The following is a 21,150-nucleotide window of genomic DNA, read 5'->3' on the forward strand; positions in this document are numbered from 1 at the left end:
ATGCCTGTATTCCAGAAGAGGGTACCAGATCTTACTATAAATGGCTATGAGCTACCATGTGGATGCTAGGAATTGAACTCAGGATCTCTAGAAGAGTAGCCAGTGCTCTTAACCACTGAGCCAACTCTCCAGCCCCCATATTTTACATTGTAAAAATTAAAGTATGAGTTACCAAGGAAGAAAAAGATCACATATCTTCATGCCTTACCTTTCTGATTCTTTTTTCCTTTCTGGTCTTGGGGGTTTCTTGGTTCGTTCGTCTTTGCCTGTAGGCTTTGCTTTCTGTACAGTTTTGAACACATCAAAATAAGAGTAGCGTAAGTTATAGGAGGTGCATGGTAGTATATGCTGTGGAGAGTTCCCTTTCATCCTGAGAGTCACTCTACTATTTCAGGGGGAATTATCTGAAGAAGCAAAACTAATGATATACCTATGCTGTTTGTATTCATACTTAAAAAAAAAGAGTGGGGGGAAGTTGCAGGGGTCTTCCTCTACTGCTCTCTATCTTAGTTATTGAGACACTGTCTCTCATTTAACAATGAGTTCACCATTTCGGCTAGTCTGGCTGGCCAGCAAGCTCTTGGAATCTGGCCATCTCTATGCCCCAATGCTGGGGTTACAGGTGCACCATTGAGCCCAGTTTTTTAATGTGGGTGCGGGGGAGTCATGTTCAGCTCCTCATGCTTGCATAGCAAGCATTTCACTCACTACTGATCTCACTATCCTCTTTATTCATGCATCTGAGTGATTTAATATACTGAAGTAATTAATTTCCTCTGACAGTTTTCCATTTCTGCTACAGTGTGGCCTAAGGCTCCTCATTGTGCTGTACTTGCAGTAGAGCCAGCGGGATGTGGAGATGTGTGTTTGGATGACATCATACAAACATACCACCAGTGAAGGACTCAGAATACCCAAGTTCATTGAGTAGACGCAGCCCCTTGTCCTGAAAGAGACCTGAAGCCCATATTTAGAGGCAGAACCTGAAGTGAAACAGGTTTATCTGAGACTGCAAGGAAAACTGAAATACCAGATGGGGCTTATGTGGGACTTTGTAGGTTGAGAATCACTGAGCTGGCAAAGCTGCCTTCACCCATTGTTTATCCCAATGAAATGGCGCACACACACTGAAGTGAAATTCAAATGCTACTGAATTGTGCAGCACACTTGGAAAAAATTCATGTCTCAAACCCATCATCATAACATAGCTGAACACATGTGTAAAAGCATTTCTCAGACAGGATCTGAGTGGTCTAGACTGGATATGACCTCATGATCCTCCTGCATCAGCTACTCAAATGGTACAACTACATATATATATATATATATATATATATATATATATATATATATATATATCAGCAAGCCTGGGCAAAATATTCTTGAACTTCTCTGAAGGACCAGATAATTTTATATATGAATCTAGAGAAAGAATTTTTAACAATTATTAAAGTTATAGGAAACAATAAAAACAAAGTCAGTATATGATTATTTTATATTAAAAATTCCAATGTATACAAATGTATTCTTATGGTAAACTTATAAATAAACATAGGTGAAATAACTCCTCAGAAATAAAAAGCTACAGCCAGGTGGTGGTGGTGCATGCCTTTAATCCCAGTACTCAAGGGTCAGAGGCAAGCAGATCTCTGTGAGTTCAAGGCCAGCCAGGGCTATATAGTGAAACTTTGTCTCAAAAAAAAGAGGTGGGGTGGGAGTGGGGTGGGCTAGACACAGTGGTGCAGATCTGTAAACCCAACACTTGGGAGGTGAAGGCAGGAGGATCAGAGACCTAAGGTCTTTTTTTTTCAACAACCAGAGCCAACAATAAAAAAACACAGAAATATGGAAGCATGATAAAGAATTTTAATGAGAACTTATTATATCCCCAAACAACCTAGTGTACTTTTGGAGATGTTTCCTATTAAAAACTCAAACATATTGTAGATCACTAAATACTAAATAATGAGAGGGAACTGATGTAAAAGAATTTCCACTTTCTCCTCCAGTATCAAAGAAATATCAAGTAACCAACAAAAGTGGTTCAAGAGTATTCCATGGGAACAATGGTCCATGCCTGGTTTGCCAGCAATTGGGAGACTAAAGCTGGTGGATTGATGTGAAGTCTTGGCTAGTCTGCTGTACAGTTTAAGGAAAATATCTCTAAAAATCCAAAAGGAGAGTGTTTGCTTCCACCTATGCATGCAATGATTTAACTGGTTAATATAAATTCCCTTTTATTTGACTCTTGCCTGTAGCTTGAATTTATAACATGAATAAAAATAGTAAGAAGAGAAAACATAAAGCAAGCAAATTTTCTTGTATAGGGCACTGTGCTTATTTAAAGTCACACTAGTTGGTATAATTGGCTAATCCCAGAGGACATAAAATTCATTTAGAAGCCTTAGGGGTTGGGGATTTAGTGCAGTGGCAGTTTTTGCCTAACAATCAAAGGCCTGGGATTCAGTCTTCAGCTCTCGAAGGGTGGGGTCAAAATTCTGACTCGCATTCACTAACAAATATATGAAGTTAAATAGCTGCCATATAAATGTCTTTATGAAGTTGAAGAAGATACCAGAAGATGGAAATACCTCCCATATTCATGGATTGGTAGAATTAACTCAGTAAAAGTGGCCATCCTACTAAAAACAATCTACAAATTCAACGCAATTCCAAATCAAAATTCCAACCCAATTCTTTACAGACCTTGAAATAACAATACTTGTCTTCATATGGAAAAACAAAAAACTCAGGATACCTGGAACAATCCTATACAATAAAAGAACATCTGGAGATACAACATTCCCTGATTGAAAGCTGTACTATAGAGCTATAGTAATAAAAACTGCATGATACTGGAATAAAAACAGACATGTTGATGAACTGAATTGAAGACCCAAATATAAATCCACACACCTGAAGACACCTGATTTTTGATAAAGAAGCCAGAAATAAACAATAGAAAAAAAGAATCTTAAAAAAAATGGTGCTAGTCTAACTGAATGTCTTGCCTGTAGAAGAATGCAAATGGAGCCATATTATTTCTCACCCTGCACAGCACTCATGTCCAAGTGGATCAAAGACCTCAACATAAACCAGACACACTAAACCTGATACAAGAGAAAGTAGGGAATATCCTTCAATACATTGGCATAGAAGGCAATCTTCTACACAGAATATTGATAGTAAGATCAACAATTAATGAATGGCAACTCATGAGACTGAAAAGCTTTTGTAAGGCAAAGGACATTGTCAATAGGACGAAATGGCAGTTCAAAGAATGGGAAAGGTTTCGCCAATTCCACATCTAAGAGAGGGCTAATATTCAGACTATATAAAGAACTCAAGAAATGAGACATCAACAAACCAAATAATCCAATTAAAATGGGGTACAGATCTAAACAGAGAATTCTCAATAGACAAATTTCAAATGGCTAAGAATCACTTTAAGAAATGTCTAATATCCTTAGACATCAGGGAAATGCAAATCAAGGCTACTTTGAGATTCTATCTTATACCTGTCAAAATGGTTAAGATCAGTAACACAATTAAGATCAGTGACAACTCATGCTGGAGACTCCTCTACTGCTGGTGGGAATGCAAGCTTCTAAAGTCACTATGGAAATAAATATGGTGGCTCCTCAGAAAATTGGGAATCTATGTACTTCAAGACCCAGCTATACCACTCTTGGGCATATACCCAAAAGATGCTTTATCCTAGCACAAGAACACTTGTTCACTTATGCTCTAATTGTAATAGCTAGAATCTAGAAACAACCTAGATGGCTTTCAACTAAAGAATGGATAAAGAAATATGGTACATTTATACAATGGAGTATTATTTAGCAGCTCAATATAATAATATCATGAAATTTCAGGCAAATGGATGCAACTAGAAACAATCAATTTGAACAAGGCAACCCAGACTCAGAAAGACAAACATGATATGTACTCCCTCATAAGTGGGTATTTTCTGTTATGTAAAGGATAATCATGTTACAATTTATAGACCCAGAGAGGCTAAGTAAAAGGAGGGCTCTAGTGGGAACACATGTATCTCCCTGGGAAGTGGAATAGAATTTTGTGGGTAGACTGGGGGTGAGTGGGGACAGGAACAGGAAAGATCAGGTGGGGAAGGGAGGGACTGAAGGAGGGAGTATGGCGAGAGACTGGAATAGGGAGGGAGACACTTAGGGAGCAATGTGGAAGCCTACTGCAGTGGAAATTTCCTGGAACCCATAAGGGTGGCCCTAGTGAGGGTTCCTAGTAATGGAGTTTATGAAGCCTGAACCAGCCATCTTCTGTAACCAAGCAAGGCTTCCAGTGGTAGGGCTGGGACACCAACTTTTGAACCACAACTTGTCCTGCCTGCAAGATGTGCTGGGTGGGGCCATGGTGGCTCAGAGCTTGTGGGAGTGGCCAAGCAGTGACTGGTCTAATTTGGGAGTCCATGCCAGACACTGCCTGGATGGCTGGGAACCAGAAGCAGAATGGCCCAGACTCAGGATAGAACAACAACAACAACAACAACAACAAAAAACAACAAAAGAAGCCAATGAAATGAATCCTAATGATTCTATACTCATAGATCAGTGTCTGGTCCAATTGTCATCAGAGTGGCTTCATCCAGCAGATGCCTGGAGCAGATGCAGAGACCCACAGCCAAGCATCAGGCAGAACTCAGGGAAACCCACTTAAGAGGGAGAGGAAGGACTGTAGGAACCAGAGGGGTCAAGAATACCATGAGAAAACAGCCCCTAGAATCAAACTAACCATGGCTCATAGGGGATCACAGAGACTGAAGCAACAATCTTGGAGCCTGCATGAGTCTGCTGTTTGTGTTTTTTTAGTTTGGAGTTTTTGTGGGAGTCTTAACAGTGGGATTGAGGAGTGTCTTTGATTCATTTTGCCTGCTCCTGGGACCCTTTTCCTCCTATTTGGTTGCCTTATCCAGTGTTGAGATGAGGACTTGTGCCTTATTGAGTCTTGTTATGCCATGTTCTGGTTGATATCCCTGGGAAGGAGCAGTGGATCTGGAGGAAAGGGGAGGCAGTGGTGGGAAAGCTGAGAGGAGCGGAAGGAGAGGAGGCTGCAGTAGGGAAATATTGAATGAGAGAAGAAAAAATTAAAATGAAAAAGTCTTTGACAATAATTGAGCCATTTCTGTTTTCTTAGCATCCTTATGGATTTGATAGTTAATACAGAATTTTAGAACATTAATTGTTTTTTTTAAATCAGAGCTTCTAAAAATTATGACAATTAGAAAAATGCCATAAAACAAGTAAATGTCACTTTGATTCCTATCTGTATGATACTAGGCCTTATTGGGTACTGTATGGCATTTTTTTTTATCACTTGTATATACTAACCTCTGGAACTTTCATCTTCTGTATTTCACTTTCCAGTAAGGTTTTCTCCAATAATAATACTTGAAAATCAGTTTCCATCTGTTTATATTTCTAAAGACAAATGAAATAATTCCAATTAAAACCAGGCATCTCGATAAGATTTATTTCAATACTTAGTTACTAATTTAAGACTAACTTCCCTAAGCTGCCATTGGGATTGGTACAGCTACATGTGCAGGAACTTCCAGCTTAGTATTTCAGAAGTGTTCTGAGTGACTATGATATCTAGAAAGTAAAAGGGACACACAACCCCTTCTAGTTCATGAGCCCAGAGAAGCTGGGTGAACTGAGTGAGTGTTAATATCTAATTACAACAGTAGAAAAGGGCCATTTGTGGAGTCTCTTCAAAAATCAAGGACAAAGTAGAGTATCAAATTAAGAGCATTATACTTACAGTCTCAATTATACTCTGATCATTTAAAGCTCTGAAAAATAGACCAAAAGTAACTATAGTATAATAAATACATACATATTTTTAGTTATGGAACACATTTACATTTTCCTCTTAAAGATTTCTAACAGACTCCCCTGTCTAGTCTCACAACTTCCTCTTATGCTGTAGCCAACATCTAGTTAGACTCCTGCCAGGACGCTCCCTACATGCATCTATCTCCAGGACCCTTTGGGAGGCCTTCACCACACATACCTTAGACCAGTGGTTCTCAATCCGTAGGTTGCAGCCCCATTAAGGGACAAATGACACTTTCACAGGGGCTGCCTGAGACCATGGGAAGGCACAGATACTTTCATTATGATTCATAACAGCAGCAAAATTACCATTATGAAATAGCAAGGAAAATAATTTTATGGTTGGGGTCACCACAACATGAAGAACTGTATTAGAATCACAGCATTAGGAAGGTTGAGAACCACTGCCCAAGATGAATCCCAGGACACAGAAATTAAAAGAATATTCATAAACTTCCTCAAAGAATTAAAGGTGTGTAAAGAAGACACAAGGAAACAGTTCAGTGAAAGCAGAGAGAAACATGTTAAGGAGAATAAATTCCTTAGTGACACCCAAGAAAACACAAATATTATGCTGATGGACATGATGGCGACAGTCCAAGACTTGAGAAAAGAATAGAATATAGAAATACCAAAGAGGACACCAGATGAAATGAAGACGTAATTGAAAAACCCAACAGCCCAACTAGAAAACTCAAGGGAAAACCTGTACAAACAGAATGAATCAAGTAGAAGACAACATCAGGTCTCAAAGACAAAATAGAGGATCTAGGCCAAATAAAACAGGTACATGAAAAATTAAACAAACAACACACAGGAAATATTGGACACCATGAAAAAAAACTGCCTTCAAAATATAGTCATTGATGAAGGCAAAGAATCCCAAAGTCATAGAAAGCTCCCCTCAACTCAAGAACATCTCACCCATACAAATACAAGAAGTACACAGAACACCAAGTAGACAAGGCCAGAAGAGAAAATCCAGGGCATATCATAGTTAAAACACTAATTATATCCTGAAATACTTACTGTGACATATTACATAATCCATGAAAATTGTTTAGAAAAACGTATTACCTAATGTCAAAGTAACTACTTTTGGGTATTGGTGATTGAATCAGAACTATCTGATGGAAACTAAGGTGATTAACTCACAGCCACTAAATTTCTGTAGCCTGACTTTAGGAGTGTGACTTCCTTATCAAAAGCCCTCTTATACCATAAACAGTTCATTTGTACGCGCGCGCACGCACGCATTCACACATACATACACACACACACACACACACACACACACACACACACACACACACACTCATGGGTAGTGATTTTCCTTCAAAAATATTTCTTAAATACTTCATCTCATTGTTTTTAAGTTTTCATAGTTTGGAAATATATACTCAGAGCAAAAATATGTGAACCATATAATAATAACTAGAAAGGAAAAATCCAATATTCATACTCAAGTGGAGACACTTGCAGTATCAGAAGCTCCTGTAGGGTCCTCCCTCATAAGCTTATCCTTCCCAGAATTCCAGTGTCCTGAATTCATTCTTATTGCCAATGTTTCTACTTGTAGACAGTGTAGGTTAGCTTCATATGATTATTGAAATTTGTGTCCTTGAGTTTAAAATCCCCAAGCTACAAAAAAGTAGCCAGGAAATACAATGAAGTTTTCCATACTATTTACCTAGATTCCCAATTTTAGTGTTTTACTATGTTTTCTTTGTGTCTTAATCTCCACTTATGTATATATGACACGTACATATGTGTGTATATATTTGCTGAACCATTGAAATAAGTGTAAAACCCTGGTTTAATAAAACACTAAGTATACAGAGCAAAAAAGTATTAAAAGTTACAAGGGAATAAACACAAATCACATATAAAGGAAAAACTATCAGAATAATAACTGATTTCTCAATGGAAACTTTGAAAGCCAGAACAGCCTGAAGCAGTGTATTTTATGTTCTAAAAGACTATGATAGCCAACCTAAGATAACACAACCAGCCAAACTAGCTGCTATTATTGAAGAAGAAAGAAAAAATTTCATATCAGAAGCAACCTAAAAAATTGCAAACAACAAAACAAACACAAGGAAAATAAGGAAGCATTATTTTGGGCTGAAGAGGAATGAATACAGCGTATGGCAAGAAATACAAAACCATATTTATTAAAATGGCTAGAAACATCTGAAAAAGTGCTCACAATCCCTAGCAACTAAGAAAATGCAAGTCAAAAAGAACTTTGATATTTCATCTTACCTGAATCAGAATGGCAACACTCAATAGAATGACAAGACAACAAATGCTGGAGGGGATGCCAGGGGGTTGGGGCAACCCTCACCCACTGTTGGTAGGATTGCAAACAGTGCAGCCTGTATGGAAATCAGTGTGGAGAATTCTAAAAATTTCTCAACAAGCTAAACATAAATCTACCACATGACCCAGCTTTATTACTCCTTGTCATTTGCCCAAAGGACTCCATACCATACTTCACAGATACTCGCTCAGCCATGTTCATTGCTTCTCTATCCTCAATAGCTAGGAGACAGGAAAACCCTACATGTCCTACAACTGACAAATGGTATATACAGGAGAAGGTGGGAAGAGGGTAAATGGGAATGGTAGGATACAAGTGATCTGATAATGGAAATGGGAAGAGGGAGCTCCTTAGGGAGGAAGAGGGAAGTAAATACACAAGAACATGGGAGGAGGGTAAAGGGCGAAGGATCAGATATTAATTGATTTGATTGGGGAAAAGCAATAATATAAGGCTCCTTATGGAAGGGGGAGTGAGGTGAATATAGGAAATGAAGGTAGATATATAAAATAATGCTGATGGCTGAAAAGGCCACAAGGAAACATACTATTAACTATTTACCTTAAAAACCTATAGTACATGTAAATATATATATATATTCCATAAAGTTTTCTCATCTGGGCTGATGGTGCTCCCTGAAACAGTCACAGATCACCTAACAAAACCCCAATACTAAATGTGAGAATTCTTCTTTTGAGTTGTTGGCCAGGGCTAAGCGACTTCCCAAGCCTATAACCTATTGCTGCTGCCCTTGGTTGTCCCTCAGAGGTAGAATTAAGTTCCTAATACTGAGGATACTTCAGAGACAAGGCTCCGAGACCTCCGAGATGGAACTGACCTGATTGGCCTAGGACTATCTTTCATGGTAACAAAGGCACCATGTGCTTCCTAAGGAGAGAAGCAACCAACAGTCCCACCCAGCAATGAGGTCCAATAACTACATTAATGACCAGCACAGCATGATGAAGTAGTGGCATCTACATACATAAATGCACACACACACACACACACACACACACACACACACACACACACACACACACACACACATATACATGCATACATTTAAGAGGTCAACTTTTGATGAGGGCCTTATTTCTTATCTATACTCCCAATGTTTCTATTTTATGAGCTCAGTTTTGTAAGTAGAAAATAAGAAATAATTACTTTCAAAGCTTACCTCTCTAACATAGTTGTCTGATTTTCAAATATTTTAATCATAATACTCATCCGATCAGTCAATGAATAAGGAGTGCCTATTACAAAAAACATAAATATATTATAATGGCTGTGGTTACATTGTCATATAACTTAGTGATGTATATGGAGAAATGAAACAAGCAGAAGGAGGTATATGAGACTTTCAACCACATTTGCCTTATTTTATTTTATCCTATCCATCATCTCTGGCTTCTAACAAGAAACAGTTATAATACAAGGCATACTCAGAGGCAAAAAAAAAAAAAACACAGTCTGAAGAGATAAGCAATTATCAGCACAAGATTCAGACACAGCAAGCATTTTTACGTTATCAGGCAGGAATTTTAAAAAATGAATTAACAGTATTTATTACCTAGGGGAAGAATGGCAACGTACAAGAGCAGATGGGCAATACAAACAGAAACTCTAATCAATAGGTTAAAAAAAGAAATGCTCAGCTCTACAACACTGTAACAAAGAATGCCTTGTGATGGGCACAGGCCGTCAATAAAAATAAGTAAGCAGAATCATCACTGTTACTCTTTCAGGAGAACTTGCATTGTGCCGATCACTATGTATTCTAATCTGTGTGTGCTCTTTTAATTTTTGTAATAACCAGGTAATATTCTATTGTTAACTAATAAATATGCCTACTCTTTATGGCTGCTGTCAGGACAAAAATTTGGGATTAAGCACTTGGAATCCCTTGCAAAGCAACCTGAGGATTTTTAGAAAATTCTTACGGGCATTTTGCAAACCCTTAAAGCAACTTGCTTGAAAAAAAAAGGCACTGAGCTTGCAACTGTCATTGGAAACTCCCTAAATGGAGAAGCAAATGAGTTTAAAATGCAATTGTGTATTATTGATCCGTGAGACAAGTTTGTTTGTTTGGTTTTTTTAAAGATGTGATACATAATAGAGGTAACAAAGGGGGGAATAAAAGAAACATGCAAAGTGATAATGACTACAAATATTCTAAAATTAATAAAATACCAAATCACCTATTGTTTAACATTTTTGTTATCGATGTGTGGCTGTGCGTGATGTGTGTGGGGGTGGGTGTGACAGGACTGGGTGTGGAGATCTGAGCATACTCTGTGGTGTCTGTTTTCTCCTTCACTATTTCCTGGGTTCTGACTTAACTCAGATCACCAAGCCAGTGTGTGCAGTAAGCACTTTTACCTGCCAAGCCACTGGATGGCCTAAAGCTGAAAAAACATAAACAAAACCAAAACCAAAATATGCCCCTAAAACATTGAATAATATTCAAACTTCAGAAATAGCAAATATGAAGAGAAAATTCAAAAGACACCAAAGGGACCAAAATAACCTTACATAGAGAAAAAGGATAAAAGTCCCACCAGACTTCCCTCCCTCCCATACAGCATCCTTGCATGTGAGAAGTCCCTATGACCTCAGAGCTGCATGGTGTACACACAGCACTGCAACCCAATCTTCAATGCTACTCTGTATGCTCATGACTCAAACATAAATGCCACTATCAGAGCAAGTAAGTTTACACAGCTCAAGGCACTGGTGCAATTTCTGCTGAATGTGTGCTTCAGGACCAGTCTGAAAGCACCTGCAATGCAGACACCAGAGCTGAAGATGTAACAGGAACATCTCCACTGAGGTTGCTGAGGAAGCAGTAGCTCAGGATACAGTAGCATCCAGACCTCACAGTCACTGCTAGAACATGACCACCTGTTGTTACAGAACCCAACACATGCACATCCCATAGGTAACATGCCTCAGTGCTGGTGCTACCATCATTGTTTTCACATAACAAGCTATACTGGTCACCACCAGCTATCCTCCTGAAACAGATTCCCTTGGGTGAAAACACATACACACACACACACACACACACACACACACGAATCTTAAACAGTCTTTGATACTAAAAATTTCAACAGGTCCCTGTGCAAAGTGCTTGCATACTGGATATGACGACTCCTGCAAACTAGTACACAGACTAGCTCAAGGATACTGAGCTGTTGTTTGAGGCCAACCTGGGATACTTGAGACTCTTTCTTAAAAACAAACAAATAATAACAACAAAACCCAGACAAAATCTTGAAAGCATCAAGAATACAGAGGTTCTCACTATGGTGGTATGAATGAATATGTCCCCCACAGGCCCATATACATGAGCACTTGGTCCCCAGTGGGTGGTTGTAACTGGGAAGTTATAGAAGTTTGCGGAGGTATTAACATGACGGTGTTCAAATGAACGGCAACTTACCTGATTCAACTTCAGACACAAATTGAGATTCAAACTCTGGGTGGGATTTTATGAATTCTGAAATAGATACAAGTATCTGCCATTAAACATTTTATATAGCAATCCTATGCACTATGCACTTATGTAGGTTCACAGTCTACATTTTTAATTTTAATTATTTGTCCAAGAAGAAGACAAAACAACTTCATGGGAACAACAGCCTAATCATAATAGCATTCATATATTTAGAATATTTATTTTTACTTTAAGTGCTTGAGTGTTTTGCCTGTATATATGTATCTGCACCATATATGTGCAAGGCTGGCAGACACCAGAAGAAGGAATCAGATCCCCTGGAACTGGAGTTACAGAGAGGTGTGAGCAGCCATGTGGGAGTAGGAATCACACTTGGGTCCTCTGCGAAAGCAGCCATTACTCTTAACTGCTGAGCCATCTCTTCAACTTGGCATTAATCTTTTATGTTTCCAAAATCCACACTATGATAAAACTTGTATTGAAATATCAAACTCCCTACTGAACAGTGTCTTCAGTTTGCCATCGTATTATTCTTTTAATTATAGAAATTAAGTTTAAGTCTCAAAGTGCTAATATAGTTAGGAAACTGTATAAAGATTAAGCATTTATAAAATATTACCTTCAATTTGCTTCTCTATAGCTTCAAAACTTTTCATTGTTTCTGACACAATATCTTTATCCCTGTTAAGAGTGCCAATAGATAAAACATATCTTCATACACATTAAGAGTTAAGTTACATGCCCAAGGAACTATATTCTACAGACTACACACATGAAGTTGGTGAAATACAAGTTAATTATTTATCCTTCATTCATAGTTACTAAGACAAATGAATAGTAAAGCCATCCCATGTTATAAAGGCCAAATTCTGTGAATTGTGTATTTCAGGACATAATTAAATACACAAGTAAGTATCAATTATAATAAAAATGTGTAGAAACTGGAGATCTCTTTTTGCTAAGACATTTTCACTTGGTGTAGTGCTAAGGGCACAAACCTGAGAGTGAGACAACCCTCTCCAAACCTGTAACTATTATGGCCTGGAGCTAGCTCCTGTGACTCTCTCTCTAGGTGCTTTATCTGTTAAAACTTACATACACCAATACCCTTCTCATAATGTAGTTACGAGGCTCCCAAGAAATGCTAGAAAAATATCTTGTGCATAGAAGACATTTAAATGTCAAATATAAATTTTAATATACGTTTAAAAATATTCCTGACAACAAACAGCTCAAAAACGTACAGAAACCTTACAGAGTTGATGCAATAAAAATTCATAGAGAGCTTATACAGAGATTGCATACTAACTTTTACCTTCTTGCAACTATGAGTAGTTTTTCTTTTAACGATATGAAAGTGCTTTATATATACATGATGGAAACCGGTGTCTGAAAGTCCAATTCTAAACATGGTTTTATAATTTTGTTTTTTGTTTTTTTTGAGACAGGGTTTCTCTGTATTGCTTTGCATCCTGGCCTGGACTCGCTCTGCAGACCAGGCTGGCCTTGAACTCACAGAGATCTGCCTGCCTCTGCCTCTGCCTCCTGAGTGCTGTGATTAAAGGTTTGTGCCACTACTGCCCAGCTGGTTTTATAATTTTTAAATAAACATTGAATTTGCTACTAGGACTCACTTGATCACATTCAGACATTCAAGACCCAGAAACACAGAGTTCTCTCTCATTTGTGGTTTCCAGCTCCAAATTCTCAGATGTGAGCATACAACATGGAGTAATGACTAAAACTAAGAAAGTATAAAGAGATCATAGGCATGGGGGAGGGGCATGTGAAGGAATAGTAGGATATAGATGCTATGAAATGAGAAATGAAAAAACATGGAGGGGTTCAAGTAGAGAGGAAGGGAGGGGTGTCAATTCAGAAGGTGAAAGACAGAGGAGGGACAAATAACACCAAGATTGCTGGATAAAGCCTCAAGAAATCCTATTGCTTTATAGTTACCTTACAAAATACATATAAGTATCTATCTATCTCTCTATCTATCTTCTACTTATCATCTATCTGTCCATCATCTATCAGTCATCTATCTATCTATCTATCTATCTATCTATCTATCTATCTATATCTATTTATCCAAGTATCATCTGTCTACCTATCATGTGTCTGTATGTCTGTCTATCTATCCATCCATCCATCCATCCATTTATGTTATTATTATCTACCAATCTACCTAGGAGGAAATTATGCCATTTGAGTGATAATGATCCCTACAAACCCCAAAAACTAATAGAGATCCCAGTGCCAGGAATGAGTAACCACCAATTGAATGGTTGGTCAGGGTATCTTGAGTGACTCCTAAAACAATATAGACTATATATAGACCTTGGCTGCTTCCTGGGAGTTGAGGGTAGAACCCTATTTCTGAATAAACTGCATACTTTGGACACAGGACTCAAATAATTTGAGCTGTATCTGACCTGGAATTTTCCTTCCTTCAGCCTGGCTTCCACAGTAGCAGAAGATACTTTGAAGGCTGCCAAGCAAGGGAAGCAATTAAACAATCCTACCTAGTTGAACCACAACAATGAACAACATGGTAAGACACCATAAAGGTGCAATAGGGACATTCAAACATTGTTGGTAACCAGCAGTTGTCTAACTTGATCTAAGGCCCACTCAACAGGAAGGAAATAATGTCTAGTACTGGAAACAAAACTAGTGAGGTAATGGACCTTAAGAAAGAATCTACCATCACCAATTTGTTAAACCTGCATAATACCTAACTACATTGTAAACCTTATTCTCTTACTCATAGATAAGGATACCTACACTTCTTATCAAAGAAGCCCCTCTTTATAGCAAGTGGAGGCCATCACAGAAGTCCACAAGTGGACAGAATGCATAGGTGAATAGATCATGGGGAACTCTCACCCCCAACAGATATGTCTACATCATGGCACCTGCATCTATTTTTAGAGAACATCTCAGAAAAGGGGGTGGAAAGATTGTAAGAGCCAAAACAACAGGAAGTCTGCTGTGAAACCGTATCTCCTAGAAGAGGTTGCATAAACAGGACTGGAGTGGCAATATCAGTGAAGATGCTAAAGTGGAAGGTGAAATTTTTTTGCGGGGTCCCACCCCTAGACAGAGAATTACAGACAATTATTGACTACTAGGAAAAGAATTAACTTGTCTCAGAGATGAGCTCTCTTTATTGGCTATCCAATGCAAAATGGTGGGTCCTGAAACCATAACACACAAACAATAAAAACAAACCCAGTAGATTGTAATTATCTATTTGTGCATACATATAATACATATATGTATGTATGTGATAATAATAAAGACAAAGGGGCTATTGATTTGAGAGCGCATGGGAAGGCACCTGGGAAGGACTGGAGGGAGGAAAGGGGGGTATGATGCAATTCTATTTCAACTAAAATATATTTAAATTAAGAAACATGTTTACAATCAAGATGTCTTTAAGATAGTACTATCCAACAGAAAATTTAAACACTAGCTATATATGGCTATTGAGTACTTAAACTGTTTTTTGGATGCCCTAGAAGCCAATTTGTTTTACTACACTGAATTTGAAAAACCATATGTGGCTAATGTCCACTACATTGAATAACACCATCTCAGACTATTAAAACTTCAAATCAGAAAAAGCAACTAAACATTCACATATCATTTAGAAGTTCTTTGTGAGGCAGGAACATTGACTTAGCTTACATCCAATGCTAACTACTGGTTTTAATTCAATTAATCCTTAAGTTTCACTTACATGTGTTTGGTCCCCAGGGATCCCCTTTGCTCTTTCAGGCGGTTTTTTAGCTCTTCAAATTTATGTACCAGATTTGCTATTTGTGAAATGTTTAAATCAACTGTTTTATCGTCTGATGGAAGATCTTCTTCAAAATTGCTTTGGTCTCTACTTATCTAAAGTGACAAAATTTACCAGTTATTAAAGAGCTGTTTGATCTCATACTTCAAAAGCATTTCACTATTTCCTTTATCAATCTAAGTAACTTTTATTTAATCTCATAGTTAGCTATATCCAAACACTGGTATAAAAGTCACAAATGCAGTGAAGGGCATTTCACTATCAACAGTGCTACAGCTGAGCCAGTATATTTATATGTCACAGCTGATGTTTACTATTTTGCTATATAAAATTTTTAAGAAAGCCCAATAACAACAAATGCAACTCAAAAATATTGACAAGAACAATTCTAAATTGTTTCATGTAATTTTTTTCTAAGAATACTCCATCGTGATAAATTATAGAAAGGCAATGGTAAATTAAGGACCCTCCTATCACTAAATTCCAGATATTAATGTGCTTTCATTTTTCGTGGGGAAACATTTACATGCCTTTAGATATCTCAAGCCAAAGCAAACAAAAACGAAGAGAAGTTTCTGAGTGATGATTGCACTTTCTGTCATTACCCTTTAATTTTCACCCCAAATAGCAAGCCTCTTTTGTCTTAAAGAGTGTTTAACTAGAGAGAGTGATCAGCATAGCCAAAGGAGTGGCAGAATACTTCTTAACAATCCCTGAGGCCACCTGGGAAACAATTATTTCATGCTATATGATATATATATATATATATATATATATATATATATATATATGTATGTATTATATATTCCCTCTCAAAAGAGAAAAAATAGTCCTTGAAGTCATAGGCCAGTTGTTCTCAGTGGAGTGTTTAAAGTATTTGAAAATCTAAAATGTAAAGGGTATCATTAAAGAACACAATACATTTTCTGAAAGTCAATATAGTTTTATGTCTGCTTATATTAGGCATATTTTTTTAAGCAGAGGGGAAATTTTAAATTGATAAATTTCTATTACTTTTATGTAAATCAAAAAAGAAAGTGAATGAAAATTTTCATTATTCTTTAGGAGAAACAATGATCTAATAAGTCCTGTTCTTTCCTGGACTTATGCAGAAAACTCACATGCAAATTACTGATAAACATTTTTACTACCCACTAATTATTTTTCAACCTAATTGAAATATTATCCTATAATCAATGATTATTGAAACATTTGACTTATACATACTTCAAACAGATTTTCAAATAGGTCAAATACCTACTAATGTACCCAATAGTTAAGAGGTTTTAGATTTTTACCTCCTCCATTTGGTTGACTTGTTGCTGAAACCACTTCATAAAAAAGGAATGAAAAGGAGACAGTTAATACACATGTATTGATGAACCCACATCTTCCCAGCACCACGTCTGACTCACACACACATCACACAGGGTTCAGAACGGGGCTAGTGCAACATACAAATGCAAATAGAAAGTTAGAAATAATCTAGCAGCAACCATGCAATCCTGCACCTTCAAAACCAGATCATCTTTGCTTAATTTGCATTTTTTCTCTTTAGTTTAAGCTGTAATAAAATTGAAAACATACCATGAAAAGAGACTCCAAAATCTGGAAAACAAAGTTTTTGTTAGTATATTTAAAGATAAATACAAGTGTCATGCAACTCTTATAATTTTGGATCATAAATCTGCTGAAATTACTATGATTCATATTGCTAAAATAACAACAAATCTGTAGTTCCAAAGCTATAATAATTTTGTAGTTATGGTGTTTAGTCCATTTTGTATACACAACTACTTCTAGAATTAAAAATAGCTTGAGTCACACCTGTGTTGGATGTTTTCCAAGGGTGACTAACTTACCTTAACACAAATGACAGTGGAGATGTGCAATTTCAGAGGGAAATCACCTTGGGCTTATCTTAGCCCCCAAATAGCCATTTTCTGTCGATCTCTGTGTATGCGATATTTTTTTTTCTTTTTTGTGATTCCTAGAGTCTACTTTTTAGCTTTTAAAATTTTAATTAGAAAGAAGATTATTTTACATGCCAATCCCAGGTCCCTCTCCCTCCCCCTCTTTCCCTGCCCCCCCAACTAACACCCTACCTATCCCATACCCTTCCTGCTCCCCAGGGAAGGTGAGGCCTTCCATAGGGGGGTCTTCAGAGTCTGTCATATCCTTTGGGATAGGGCCTAGGCCCACTCCCTTGTCTCTTGGCTCAGGGAGTATCCCTCCACGTGGGATGGGCTCCAAAAGTCCATTCCTATGCTAGGGATAAGTACTGATCTACAAGGGGCCCCATAGATTTCCGAGGTCTCCTCACTGACACCCACATTCATGGGGTCTGAATCAGTCCCATGCTGGTTTCCTAGCTATCAGTCTGGGGACTAAGAGCTCTCCCTTGTTCAGGTCAGTTGTTTCTGTGGGTTTCACCAGCCTTGACCGGATACTATTGTGACAATTAGACCAACCAGTTTCCAATATACAGACAAGTTCTGCAAGTTCCATCAACTGAATGGCTAATAAAGCATGAGTTAGCACCTAAGGCCCACAGCAGAGATTTCCCTACTGTGCCAAAACCTGCCTACCTGATGTGCCCAGAAAAGTATTTGAAAAATGCTTGATTTATAATTTCTTTTCTGCCCTGTTGGTATAAAAATTTCATGATTTATTGCAAGATAGTTTATTTTTTGGAGGTGAATACGAATATTGCTTTCCTGCTTTCTTTCTATGTATGCTTGTCATTTGTATACTGGAGGCTTCTGATTTTTGTTTCTAAATTTTATGTCCACCTATTTTACTGAATGTGTTAATGAGTAGAGATTTTTTTTTGTGGAGTTATTAGGATCTTTTATATATACGGAACCATCGTCTGCAAATAAGGGTATTTTGACTTCTTCCTGTCCTCCCTAGGCTACTGAATCAGATATTTAGTGGGGCCAGCAGTCAGTTGGTGACTTTAGGTGACTGCTTTTTATGCTGAAGTGTGAGTTGGTCTAACTTGTGGTTAATGGAGCTGGAGTGTACAGGAACAGTATGAAAAGCTTCCTGAAGAGAGGGCTGCATGCTTTTTATTTTTGAACTGCTGTGACAAAACATGATGGTGAGGGCAACTTAGAAAAGAAAATGTTTGATTGGATTTAGGGTTAGAGTCCATGATGGTGGAGCAAAGGCACACTGCTTCAGGGACACTCTGGAGCTCCCTTCTTGATCTAAAAGCAGAAGGCAGAGAAAGCACACTGGGATGGCCTGAGCTTTTCAAGTTTCAAAACCACCCCTCTAACACACTTCCTCCAACAAGGCCATACCTCCCAAACAGTTCCACCAACTGGGAACCAATTTTTCAAGTATGACCTATGTGGGCTACTCTTATTCAAACCACCACATTCTACTCCATGGTCCCCACAGACACGTGGCCACATCACAGTGCAAAATGCACTTAGTCCAACTTCAAAAGTCTCTATCATTTTTTAGTATCAACACTGTTTAAAAGTCCAACTTTCAGAATCTGTTTTTTAGACTCAAGGCAATCACTGCACTGTAAAAATCAAAATGCAAATTACATACTTTCAACATACAATAGTACAGAATATATATTACTATCCCAAGAGGAAGGAATCCAGACACTGAGGACCAAAGAAACATCCTGGGCCAAGCACAAATCCTGCAGTTAAACTCTTCTTGTGTTTGAGCTCAGAGGGCTTAGCTGGCTCCAGGATTCCAGCTATGCTTCCTGCAGGATCCACCTTTCTCTTGGGCTGCTCCACTCTACCTCGCAGCCCTCCTTGGAAGGTGTCCCAGGGCTCTGGCACGTCTAACATCTTGGCGGTGGGGGGGCTCCAACACAGTCCAGGCTTCATGTTAATGAACAGCTTCACATAATGGCCTCTCAGAGCCTTTTGCCTTCTGAGGATCTCCATGCAGGCACTTCCCTGTCATACATTGTCTGGCCTGAGCCTCTCCTTTACCATGGAATAAGACTGCATCTCTTTACTCACGTATCCATCACAACTCACTTTCATTTGTTTTTTAGGAGCACAAAATTTCATAGGCCTCTTTCACAGGTGAAAGAAAGTTTTTCTGGGTAGGGTCTTGCCCTCAGGGCACCTCAGGCCTTTCATCAATCTCCTTATCTCTTCCAGTAGAGACCTCGGCTCCAGCATTTTAATTTTCAGGTGCACCTTTTCTCTTGCAGCTGTACATCTGGTATTGTTTTCTGCTCTTTTTCATTGTAGACTCATACAAGAATGATTACTGGTAACCGTGGGGGCAGAGTCAATGATAGAGTACTTTGAAATCTTCTCCACCAAAGACTTTATAGTTCATTACTTTCAAACATAGGCTCAGGGAAGGTCTCAGGACTTTCGAGGAAAGCAGCTGCATTCTTTGCCAAAATGTCACAGGATGGTGGGTCTCTAGTCCAGTTGCTGAGATTGCTCCTCTCCCAAATCACAGTCTTCATGGATCTGTCTTCCAAGCCTCCGATAAGATAGCTCATTAAGCTCTGCTTACAGCATTCAACCGCTTTCTGAGGCTTTGGCCTCGGAATTTTCCATTTTTCTTCAAAATGTGATAAGGCCTATCACAGCAACAGCCGACTGACTGCCTTGTACCAACTTGTGTCTTTGTTATTTTTAAGTTGCTGTGACAATAGCTTTAAATGGGATGTCTCTATCAAATCTCCTTACCCCTCAGAGCTCAGGGAACCAACCCATGGAAGAGGTGGAAAGAGTGTAAGAGCCAGAGGGGATGGAGGGCACCAGAACAAGGCCCTCTGAATCAGTCACAGACTGAAGCAGCAAGCACAGAGCCTGTAGGGGTCTGCACCAGGTCCTCTGCATACATAAGATAGCTATCAGCATAGCGTGTCTATGGGACTCCTTACTGTGAAAATGAGTGGGTCTCTGATTCTTGTGCCTTTTCTGTTAGGCTGCCCTTTTCAATGTGATGGTTTTTAATTTACCTCTTTATATAATTAGTTAGGTTTTGTTTTTATGTCTGTTAGAAGACTGTTCTTTCTCAATGTGAAACAGAAAGGGAGTGGATCCAGATGGGAGGGGGTGGGCAGGAATGGGAAGGAGGAGTACAGGGAGGGGAGACTGTCATCTGGATATATTTATAAAAGAAAGAATCTACTTTCATTAAAAAAGAGATTAAAAGAAGAGAGACATAAAAGAAATTACAGACTTCTTGCACATTACACTTCGTTTAACTTTCATCTCTGCCTCCTTAAAGAATTATCAAGAAAGCACTGCCTGCAAGAACCAGCAGGGAAAAGATGAGAATTGGTTGCCCGGGGCACGTGGGAGCATCTAGCTATCTTTCAACAATGATGAAATGCTTTGAGCTACAGAGATGGAGGCTGCACAGCATGGTAAATGGACCACATCTCCCTCACCTTTCTGGTCTGAAGTAGTTATGCTTCTAGTTATCTGAATTTCAACCAGTATTAGTAATAGTTTCCCCCCATACCATATTTTTATTAGTTACCTACAAGTTTCATACACTGTACCCCAGTCACGCATTCCTCCCAGATCTACCCTCCCACCCTTGTGTACCCCCAAAAAGAAAAGAAAAATCATTTTTAAGTTAAAAAACTTGCAGTCCTATTCTAGAATTCTTTTTCATTATAAACACTTTAAATTATTCATTTTAGAAAATTTTCAACAATTACCTTTGAATGTGA

At 38.3% G+C, this 21,150-nt stretch overlaps 1 protein-coding gene across 1 annotated transcript in view; it reads right to left on the reverse strand.

Moving 5' to 3' along the window:
* Positions 1-204: 204 nt before the first annotated feature.
* Ccdc7 (coiled-coil domain containing 7) overlaps positions 205-21,150 on the reverse strand; it is a 35,318-nt gene continuing 14,372 nt past the window's right edge. Inside the window, exons 4-12 of the mRNA XM_027404870.1 lie at positions 17,052-17,072; positions 16,763-16,795; positions 15,405-15,559; positions 12,279-12,340; positions 11,645-11,701; positions 9,380-9,455; positions 5,803-5,833; positions 5,370-5,459; positions 205-282 (exon numbers count right to left, since the gene is read on the reverse strand). Coding sequence (XP_027260671.1) covers positions 205-282; positions 5,370-5,459; positions 5,803-5,833; positions 9,380-9,455; positions 11,645-11,701; positions 12,279-12,340; positions 15,405-15,559; positions 16,763-16,795; positions 17,052-17,072 — 603 coding nt within the window. The remainder of the gene's footprint in view (positions 283-5,369; positions 5,460-5,802; positions 5,834-9,379; positions 9,456-11,644; positions 11,702-12,278; positions 12,341-15,404; positions 15,560-16,762; positions 16,796-17,051; positions 17,073-21,150) is intronic.

Source organism: Cricetulus griseus, chromosome 3 (assembly GCF_003668045.3).
Source record: "Cricetulus griseus strain 17A/GY chromosome 3, alternate assembly CriGri-PICRH-1.0, whole genome shotgun sequence".
NCBI classification, from domain to species: domain Eukaryota; kingdom Metazoa; phylum Chordata; class Mammalia; order Rodentia; family Cricetidae; genus Cricetulus; species Cricetulus griseus.